The sequence below is a fragment of the Coturnix japonica genome, chromosome 27, assembly GCF_001577835.2.
Source record: "Coturnix japonica isolate 7356 chromosome 27, Coturnix japonica 2.1, whole genome shotgun sequence".
NCBI lineage: Eukaryota > Metazoa > Chordata > Aves > Galliformes > Phasianidae > Coturnix > Coturnix japonica.
In genome coordinates, this window is record NC_029542.1 from 3,749,211 (window position 1) to 3,758,099 (window position 8,889).

General features: G+C 53.4%; 1 protein-coding gene and 8 non-coding genes across 9 annotated transcripts; all 9 read right to left on the reverse strand.

Annotated features, from left to right (window-relative positions):
- On the reverse strand, window positions 1-72 carry TRNAC-GCA. Its single transcript has one exon. It is a non-coding gene; the product is annotated as a tRNA-Cys (tRNA).
- Window positions 73-386: 314 nt separating this feature from the next.
- Window positions 387-458, reverse strand: TRNAC-GCA. Its single transcript has one exon. It is a non-coding gene; the product is annotated as a tRNA-Cys (tRNA).
- A 1,857-nt stretch (window positions 459-2,315) lies between these two features.
- Window positions 2,316-2,387, reverse strand: TRNAC-GCA. Its single transcript has one exon. It is a non-coding gene; the product is annotated as a tRNA-Cys (tRNA).
- A 397-nt stretch (window positions 2,388-2,784) lies between these two features.
- Window positions 2,785-2,856, reverse strand: TRNAC-GCA. The gene has a single exon. It is a non-coding gene; the product is annotated as a tRNA-Cys (tRNA).
- A 286-nt stretch (window positions 2,857-3,142) lies between these two features.
- TRNAC-GCA lies at window positions 3,143-3,214 on the reverse strand. Its single transcript has one exon. It is a non-coding gene; the product is annotated as a tRNA-Cys (tRNA).
- Window positions 3,215-4,649: 1,435 nt separating this feature from the next.
- Window positions 4,650-6,514, reverse strand: RPL23 (ribosomal protein L23). Its single transcript, XM_015885959.2, has 5 exons — window positions 6,385-6,514; window positions 6,021-6,104; window positions 5,697-5,825; window positions 4,948-5,061; window positions 4,650-4,774 (listed from the first exon to the last, which is right to left on the reverse strand). Exons 1-5 carry the CDS (start codon window positions 6,395-6,397, stop codon window positions 4,692-4,694), a joined length of 423 nt encoding a protein of 140 aa, XP_015741445.1. The 5' UTR covers window positions 6,398-6,514; the 3' UTR covers window positions 4,650-4,691.
- LOC116652424 lies at window positions 5,385-5,518 on the reverse strand. Its single transcript, XR_004305433.1, has one exon. It is a non-coding gene; the product is annotated as a small nucleolar RNA SNORA21 (small nucleolar RNA).
- A 146-nt stretch (window positions 6,515-6,660) lies between the features above and the next one.
- Window positions 6,661-6,732, reverse strand: TRNAC-GCA. Its single transcript has one exon. It is a non-coding gene; the product is annotated as a tRNA-Cys (tRNA).
- Window positions 6,733-7,204: 472 nt separating this feature from the next.
- TRNAC-GCA lies at window positions 7,205-7,276 on the reverse strand. The gene has a single exon. It is a non-coding gene; the product is annotated as a tRNA-Cys (tRNA).
- Window positions 7,277-8,889: the final 1,613 nt, after the last annotated feature.

Genomic DNA, 8,889 nt, shown 5'->3' on the forward strand with positions numbered 1-8,889 from the left:
AGGGGGCACCTGGAGTTGAACCAGGGACCTCTTGATCTGCAGTCAAATGCTCTACCACTGAGCTATACCCCCATGGATAAACAAGCAGACAAGGAACATTAAAAAGCCCAAGTTCACAGAGCCCAGACAACCAGTATTACAGACAACTACACTGTATAGGTATCACACAGGCTAGAACCTGTGCAGTTTCCTCATTGATCCAATAACTACTATGGCCCATCAACTGGCACAATGCCTTTACACAGACACAGATATTGATTCTGGCTGTATATCCTTGGATGAATGCTCAGTGTCATAAATATGGAATATTGGAAATGCACAGCAAAACAAAAGAAGGGACGCTCCTTATGATTCTTATATGGACAAAAAAAAAGTCCATCATGTGAAGGGGGCACCTGGAGTTGAACCAGGGACCTCTTGATCTGCAGTCAAATGCTCTACCACTGAGCTATACCCCCACCTGTACAGCACCTGCCAGGTGAGGCCCTTTGTGGTCATTGACAGCAGCTCTGCTGCATTCCACTGCCTGCACTGCCAGCTCTGCTTCCCACACGACATCCCTTTCATTAACCTCCTCTGCTTAATCAGCCTCTAAACTTCACACACACACACAAGCTCTTGAAGGAACAAACTAATGAGGCCCCACTTTCTCTATCTCACAATGAAAGAAAGAACATGGCACCACCCACCTCCGAACACCTTTGGAGGTGCTCACCTATATCTCTGTGTGCCCTCAGCACACAAACTTCCTACAGCTGCTGCTTCACACCGCAGCTCCTTCACTGCCTGCAGCCTCCCCTGCTGTCAGCCTAAAGCCTGAGCTAAAGGGAAAGCAAACACCCAACCACTTACAGCTAATTGTAGTGCCATTAAAATGTTGTGCAAAGCATTTGACTCCAGGTAAACCCTTGTGAAGAGCTGTGAGATGGACACGTACCTGCAACAGCCAGACGTCTTCTGTTATAGCGCCTGTGTTCTGCCCTTTAGGTACAGAGTTCATCCACTGCTCACCCTCCTCTGGATGTCTGAGCATTTTACTGCAGGCAAAGTGAGAAAGAACAAAAGGTGAGATCTGAAAGAACAGTTTGGAAACCTTCTGTGTCAGGGTGAGAGCAAACTATGCATAAACCTGAGAGAAAGGGCCAATTTTGGGCAGAAAAGCAGATTTCTGCCAACCATTCCAAAGCATTGCAGCCTATAACATGGATCCAACATGGAGAAATGAGGCTGGAAACAGGTTATTTGCTGTTTGAATGTGCAGCAATACTGATGCTGCTTTTCTATGGGATCTCCAGCAGCACTTAATGGAGTAAATGTACATATAACACCAGCAGCAAATACATCACAGCTGAATAATACACTTAATTAACAACTTAATTAATTAAAGACAGGAAGAATGAGTCACGAGTCTCTGCAGCCTCAGGCCGGGCCCGGGCCGTTATTAGGCCGCAGGTTTAACCCTAAACACCCCAAACCCAACATACAACACCGAGTACAGGCCCCACCGCCCCACTAGCCCTCAACCTTCCCCCATTCATACTTATCCCAAGCCCAAGATGGCGGCTCCCTCTGATCCCCTTAAGGAAGGCCTGAGGGCCTAACCCGGAAGCTGTGTTACGTCATCAACACGCGCCTGCTCCGCGCGTCGCTTGCTTAATGCGTCACATCCGTCGTGGCGTTGCCGGTTGGATGACAGCGGATGGATACGACAACGGCGCTTCCCGTTATGATCGGGAAAAGAAATATAATAATTAAGGATTTATGTGAGATAAACCCGAGGTAAACGCACTTTAATGGTGTCGAGGTCGTAGCTACAGGTCACTCGCTCTGTTTCGCGTTCCTCTGTGCGGGATTAGAACCCGTGACCTTCCGGTTCCCAGCCGAGCGCTTTGCCGCTGGGCTACGGGAGCCCGCCAAACTCCGCGCCCCGGGCGGCCCGGCGCTGGGGCGTGGCTCAGTGGCAACGCGTCTGCCTGCGGTTCGTGAGGTCACGGGTTCGAATCCCCTCCGGGGCACGGAGTTCCTGCATCCCTCCCTGCACCACAAAACCCACTTGAGTCGAGGTTCCTGTTTCTAGAAGGACGTTTTGCTTCTTATTAATTAATGGTAATTATTCAGACAGGAAAAACAAGATCTTCCTCTCCACGCCAGCATCGTGTTATTCATTGTGTGTATGTGAATTGGTGAGCTAAACCAAAGGGGAAAAAGAATAGAAAAGTGAGACTTTCTTATTAAAGTCAGGAGATTGGTGAGATCTCAGAGCAATAAAGTCACTGCCAGGTTGTGTCTGTAAATGGAAGGAAAAGAAGGTAAAGAGGGGGCACCTGGAGTTGAACCAGGGACCTCTTGATCTGCAGTCAAATGCTCTACCACTGAGCTATACCCCCTTGAAACAACCCCATTGCAAGGTGGTTTTAAAGCAGTCTAAGCTCAGAGCTCAGATTTGATCCCAGCTGCTTACATTGATGCATCCCCGTGTGTCCCAATACACACATTACCTCCAACAGGGAGCTGCTGCCAAGAGTCAAGGCAACAGGCTCTCAGAGAACATTAATATGAAGCAATTCTGGCTGTGATTTGTGTTGTTCTGTCATGTGGAAACAAGCAACAAGGCCAGAGAGAGAAGAAACCTTGCTTTAAAAGGATATAGCCCTCCCCAAAGAAGAATAAGCCTTACTGGAGATGCAGAGCTGTATTCAACAACCTCACAGGGAGGTAAAATTGATCCAGCTGTGCTTCTCACAGCTCCAGTCCTTAAAGGATGATGAGAAAAAGGAGAACCCAAGGGGGCACCCGGATTTGAACCGGGGACCTCTTGATCTGCAGTCAAATGCTCTACCACTGAGCTATACCCCCTGCTGATGGCTGCATACCCAGCATGGATTTTCTGAGTAATCCCAAAAGTGGATCAATTTGTGCCAATTATTGCCAGTGCAAAAGGAAATGGTGGAGGAAACACTGAGGTCTGTGCTCACCAACAATCCACTGCCAGTCCTCTCTTGATGAAGCCCATCTACTTCTTGGCAACTGATCATTGCTGCATTCATTAAGGGACATGGCCAGCAGACAGCTGAGGGGAGAAAGAGTCAATGGAGAAGCTGAAAAGCAACTTGTAGGGCAGAAAAAAGAGGAAAAAAAGGGGAGGGGGCACCCGGATTTGAACCGGGGACCTCTTGATCTGCAGTCAAATGCTCTACCCCTGAGCTATACCCCCACCTGTCCAGCACCTGCCAGGTGAGGCCCTTTGTGGTCACTGACAGCAGCTCTGCTGCATTCCACTGCCTGCACTGCCAGCTCTGCTTCCCACACAACATCCCTGTCATTAACCACCTCCTCTGCTTAATCAGCCTCTAAACTTCACATATACACACACACAAGCTCTGGAAGAACAAATAATGGGATCCCTGCTTGCTTTGTCTCACCACAAAGAACACATGGCACCATTGGAAGCACTCACCTTTGCCTCTATTTGCTCTCAGCACACAAATCAACCAGAGCTGCTGCCTCACTCCACACCTCCTGCAGTGTCCAAAGCCTCCCTGCCTCCCCTCCTGTCTGCCTACAGTGTAGGGGAGAAGGGAAGCCAACATCCAATGACTTAAAGCTGACTTGTGCCATGCCCTGCTTAGGGGACAACAAAAAGCCTTGCTAAAAACACAGCAGAAGCTGTTAGGAAACAAACAGATCAGGTGAGGACACATTTTAGGGCTCGTTTCTTACTTGTAAGGAGTTATCTGCTGATTGTAAAGGTGGTCTCTCCTCAAGGAGCAATGCAGCATCACCTACAGCAGCTGCTGGATGCTCACAGGGCATCAGGTCTGTTAGGAAGGGGCCACAACTCACCTGCCCCATAGAGGAGCTGGGCTCAACATACCCAACCCCCTTCCCCATATCCCCACCCTCTGCACAGCTTACCCAGCATAAAACCGTAAGGTTTTTATCATGTTTTTACCACAAAATAGCAGATTGTTTCATCAGACCACGGTGCTTTTGGAGCAAAGCTTTTAGTCTCCAGAAATCCATCTGTGGCTCTGCTCTAGTTACAAGGGATCCAACATGGGTTAGGGGGCTCTTCCATGCCTGCCTTGCAGCTCTGATCACAAAGCTCTTCAGATGAACCCTAAAGTCACATCAGCCCCCAGCTCCTGCAATTAACCAGTGACCTGACGACTTGTTTCACCACTGATCGAGGCTTTGAGGCACGTGCAAACAGCCACCGCCTCAGCTGACAGCAGTGGGCTCCATGTGTCCTTGTATTGTCCTCAGCAAGGACTAAAGAGATCATTTTAGTGTGCTCTGCCATACAACCTGCACAGGGGGCTCATCACATCCAGGTGTAGCTTCCCCCCCTTTCAGAATCACTTCTCTCTGAGCTGTTCAATCTCTCGTCCTGGAGGAAAATGGAGAGGCACAAAGTTTGTGTACAAGGCCTTTCAGAGCTCCCAGCCTCCATCACTGCACGCCAAATTTGGACCAGTTCAATTACAAACACCCCCCAAATGCTGATGGTTCTGCCTCATTAAGACTAATCACCACCTCAGCTCCACAGCCAGTTTCCTCCTGCTGAACCCACCCACATCTGAGGCTTCATGAATCCCCCCCAGCACCACCAGGAGCCAACTCGAATCCTAACAACAAGGCAGACACCATTTTTTGGTACAAGTACTTTTTATTTCCATCTCCACGCGTGTTCACGCAATGCTTCCTGCATTGGAGGCTATCCTGGGCCACAGATCTGCACATTCCTTGGCCACGGGGCCTGTGATGGCTGAACCTGGAGGAAAGAAATAACAGCACATCAGAGCTCAGTCAATGTGGTTGTGTTCTCCCAGGTCCAAATAGAACCCAGGTCCTTGGCCCAGGTGAGCAAAGCCCTCCTATAACCAAGCACACCAACCCCAGCCCATGTTTCTCTTAGGCTTAATGCAGGATTCTGCTTTCCCATACCTTTCATTTCACCTTTATTGTTCACTATGACACCCGCGTTGTCTTCAAAATACAAGAACACTCCATCTTTTCTCCTATATGATTTTCGTTGCCGAATGACCACCGCTGGGTGCACTGCCAAGAGACACAACAGCACATCAGCCTTCTTCAGCATCACCCACAGCACAACCCAACACTTAACTCCCCTCCCAACACCTTTGCAAGGAGCTGAATTACACCCTGGGCTCACAAAATGCAGCCCATAGGATCAGCAGGGCTGACACCTCGCTCGCTCCTATTCTCAGCTTCTCAGTGTTCCACTTAAAAACTGGTGGCAAAATCTCTGTTTGGAGATGATGCTCAGCCTTACTTCTATGTGTGTCAGCTCAGAGATGGCACTCAGCAATTCCAGCTCTTGTGGGGGGGGAGGAAAGGGGGAGACCCCCCATTTCCCAAGGCCGTGTCACATCGCTGATTGAAACAAACAGCACAAGCTGCCACTTCACCCAAAAGCGATGCCCTTTTCTCTGCCCTTCCACGACAACTCACTGAGCCACGGCACAAAGACCCAACGAGTGCTTTTGAGAAGGGCGGAACAAACACTCCACGAAGGGGACATCTGCCTTCTGATCCTTTCCTATGTGAATACAAGGCAAAACCTGCCCCCTCCATCCCATGGGAGGACAATGAGATGCAGATAGACTGAGCAGGAGCTGCCTGGATGCTTTGAGGAATGCCATGCAGACACAGCAGGCCCGGCTGCTCCTTACCCTTCTTCCTCAGCTCTGGTTTGCCCTTCTTGACAGTCGCCATCACCATGTCACCCACTCCAGCTGCTGGCAGCCTGTTCAGTCGCCCTTTAATCCCCTTCACGGAGATGATGTACAGGTTCTTGGCACCTGTAAAGAGAAAAGCTCATTATCCATGGCCAGATTCTCCCCTTGCAGGGACCCCCATCCCATCACCCATAGAAACACAGTGATACCGCATTGCTCTGCCCATCCGCAGCAACATAAGGGACCCCCGGCTGCATCCCCCCCCCCCCCGGCTGCCGGCTTTACACCCCGTCCCATCCATAACACGGGGGCACCCACCTGTGTTATCAGCGCAGTTAATCACGGCTCCAACGGGGAGACCGAGGGAGATGCGGAACTTCGCTCCGGAGGAACCTCCGCGTCCTGCGGGCAGAGGAGAGCAGTGAGTTCACCGCCATAAAGTGACAGGGGGCTGCGGCCTATGGGACAACGGGTGCGGCCTGTACTACCGGGTAGGCCTCACACCGCTCCTGGTTAGGCCCAGGCCCGTATGATGCATCATCAGCACCCGGTACATCATCATCAACACCCGGTACATCATCGGCACCACCCGATCATCCTCCTCGCCCCTCTCGGCAGCCCCTCACACACCGCAGGGCGGCGGATGGCACCGGATCCCGACTAGGCCCAGCAGCCGCCTCACCTCGCTTCGACATCTTGGCACCGGAAGAGACGGAGGCGCGCAAAGCACGCTGGGAAATAGAACGTCCCCCAAGCGGATGTCACGTGATGGGAGGTCACGTGATAAGAAACGGAGCGGAACCGGCGCCCCCTGCAGGCGTTTATAAATAGAACCGGGAGAACCGGGAGCGGCAACCGAGTGATCAACGCCAGCGAATTAGGCTGAAAAACTCTTTTTTTAGGTGTATTTGTTCTAAAATAAAGACAGAAAGAGCGGAGGGTGGGAGTAAAAGAAAAGAGGGGGCACCCGGATTTGAACCGGGGACCTCTTGATCTGCAGTCAAATGCTCTACCACTGAGCTATACCCCCGCTCCATGTTAGTATATGGGAGCTGACTTTATTGCGTTCCTATGGGCTCTATAGCGATATTAGAATGGGGATTGAATATTGATTGGGGTTATTAATTAGCATTATTAATTAGCATTAATAACTGCAGCTATGAGCTGGGTGAAGGGATGCAGGGCACACACAGCGCCTTTAGGTCGGTGTATGAAGGGAGACGGATGGAGCCGGGCTCAAAGCAAAGCGATTTGGGGGGGGGTTGAAGGGCTGGAGCTGGTGGAGCCCCGTTATGAGCATTGATGGCAGTTCCGTTATGGCACAGCTCCGTTATGAGCATTGATAGCAGCTCTGTGATGGCACTGCCCCGTTGTGAGCATTGACGGCAGCTGCCCCTGATCTAAATGAGCTAAATGAGAATAAACCGCCCTCGGAGCATCGCGGTGCGGCTGAGGATGCGATGGGATGGGATGTATAGGAGGGAAAAGCTAAAATCCCAACGAGGGGGCACCCGGATTTGAACCAGGGACCTCTTGATCTGCAGTCAAATGCTCTACCACTGAGCTATACCCCCGGATGGCGGCGGCCGCAGCTCGTCGCTTCCTTGTGCGGGTGTATGTCGAGGGGGGGGGAATGCGACACGTGGAGCGGCCCGAGGAGCAAAGCGCGTGGCTGTGGTTCCGGGGCCGCGCACCCGTGGGGGGGGGGCGTGCAAAGGGACACGGGAGCGCGCATGAGGGCGGCGGGGCGATTGCGCGTGGGTGTGAGCGCGCTGCCGCCCCCGCCCCGCGCGCCCCCGTCCGCCCTCCTCCTTTTCCTCCCCCCCCCCCCCCCCTATATTTAGGGGCTCGTTCCGCGGGCGGCGGCCCAGAGGACGGACGAGGCGGCGGGGGGAGCGGGGCGGCATGAACCCCAACTGCGCCCGGTGCGGGGAAGATCGTGTATCCTACCGAGAAGGTGAAACTGCCTGGATATAAGGTGAGTGCGGGGGGAGACATCCCGAACCCCCCCCCCCCCAATCCCCCTTAACCCAACCCCCGTCCACCGCGATCTCCGTGTCCCGCAGCACAACGAGGCGGAACCCATCTGGATCCCATTAGCAAAAGGGGGGGGTTTCTTTTTAAGCTCCGGTTCCAACGGGCGCGTCCCCGGAGCTGTGCGGTTCGCCTTGTTCTCTCTCTCGCTTTCAGTATCGCTTTGGAGACTTTTCACGTTAAGAATAAAGCTTTTCTGTGCCGATGTTCCGGCCTCGACGAGAGGGTGATGTGAGATGGGGGGAGGGTGTAGCGATCTGTCTCTGTGCCCCCACGGGACCCCCGGAGCCGCCCCCCTCCTTCCCCCCATTCAGGGGCGCTCCAGCAGCTTCTAAAATAAGTAAGTCTCGGAATGCGCCGATCCGCGCAGCGACATTCCTGAGCCGTGCAGACCCCGGGGCCGCATTTTTCACGGATGAGGTTTTTTCCTGACGCTGGGAATCGGCCGACGTTGATCCATCAGTGTTGTATCCCATAGACCCCCCCGTTTGTTCCAAGCTGAGAACTGGCTCTGTCTATACAGCCCCCCCCCCCCCCCCGGGGATGTCCTGGAGGGGGTTTATTGGGGGATGGGGGGGATCCGCTTCCTCCTATGCTCCCAGCCCTGCGCTGCTCTCATGCGGGTACAGCCGCTGTGCGTGCGGGGCTGTGGGGGCTTCGCTTGATGCAACCCACCCCCCCGTATTAATCCTTCCTGCGGCTCTACGAGCTTCCCGGAAAGCACCACCCGATCGTGGTGCTTTTACAACGTGCGTGTGTCAGCTCCGAGCAAAGTCTGAAGGGCGGCTCTGCCCGCATCAAACCCGACGGGTCGCTGCGGGAGGAGCGGTGCGGTGCTCAGCGATGTGCGGGTGATGCTTTAGCCACTGATCCGAGGTCCTTAGCTGGGTCGGATGGGGGCTGAGCCGCTTGGTTGGGGTCTCAGTGCTGCTGTGTCTCCCGGTGCCGGTGGGCGATGCTTTGCCAAGAACCACAGCCCCGCTCAGCAGCCCCTCGTTGGGGGGGAAGGGTCCCTGCCAAGGCTGAGGGCTGCGATGCTTCCGCTGGGGGAGAGACCCAGGGTCCCTATAGTGCTGTTGTGGGGTGACTGTGAAACCAAGCTGGGATTTGCTGTTAGGTTGTTAAACCTGGCCACCAACACAGCGGGGTTCCC

Coding starts and splice junctions, on each gene's coding strand:
- RPL23 (XM_015885959.2), bottom strand. Junction 5,826..6,020: donor TAACTGCGCTGATAACACAG/GTGGGTGCCCCC, acceptor TTCTCTTTACAG/GTGCCAAGAACCTGTACATC. Junction 4,775..4,947: donor CAATAAAGGTGAAATGAAAG/GTATGGGAAAGC, acceptor TCTTTCCTCCAG/GTTCAGCCATCACAGGCCCC.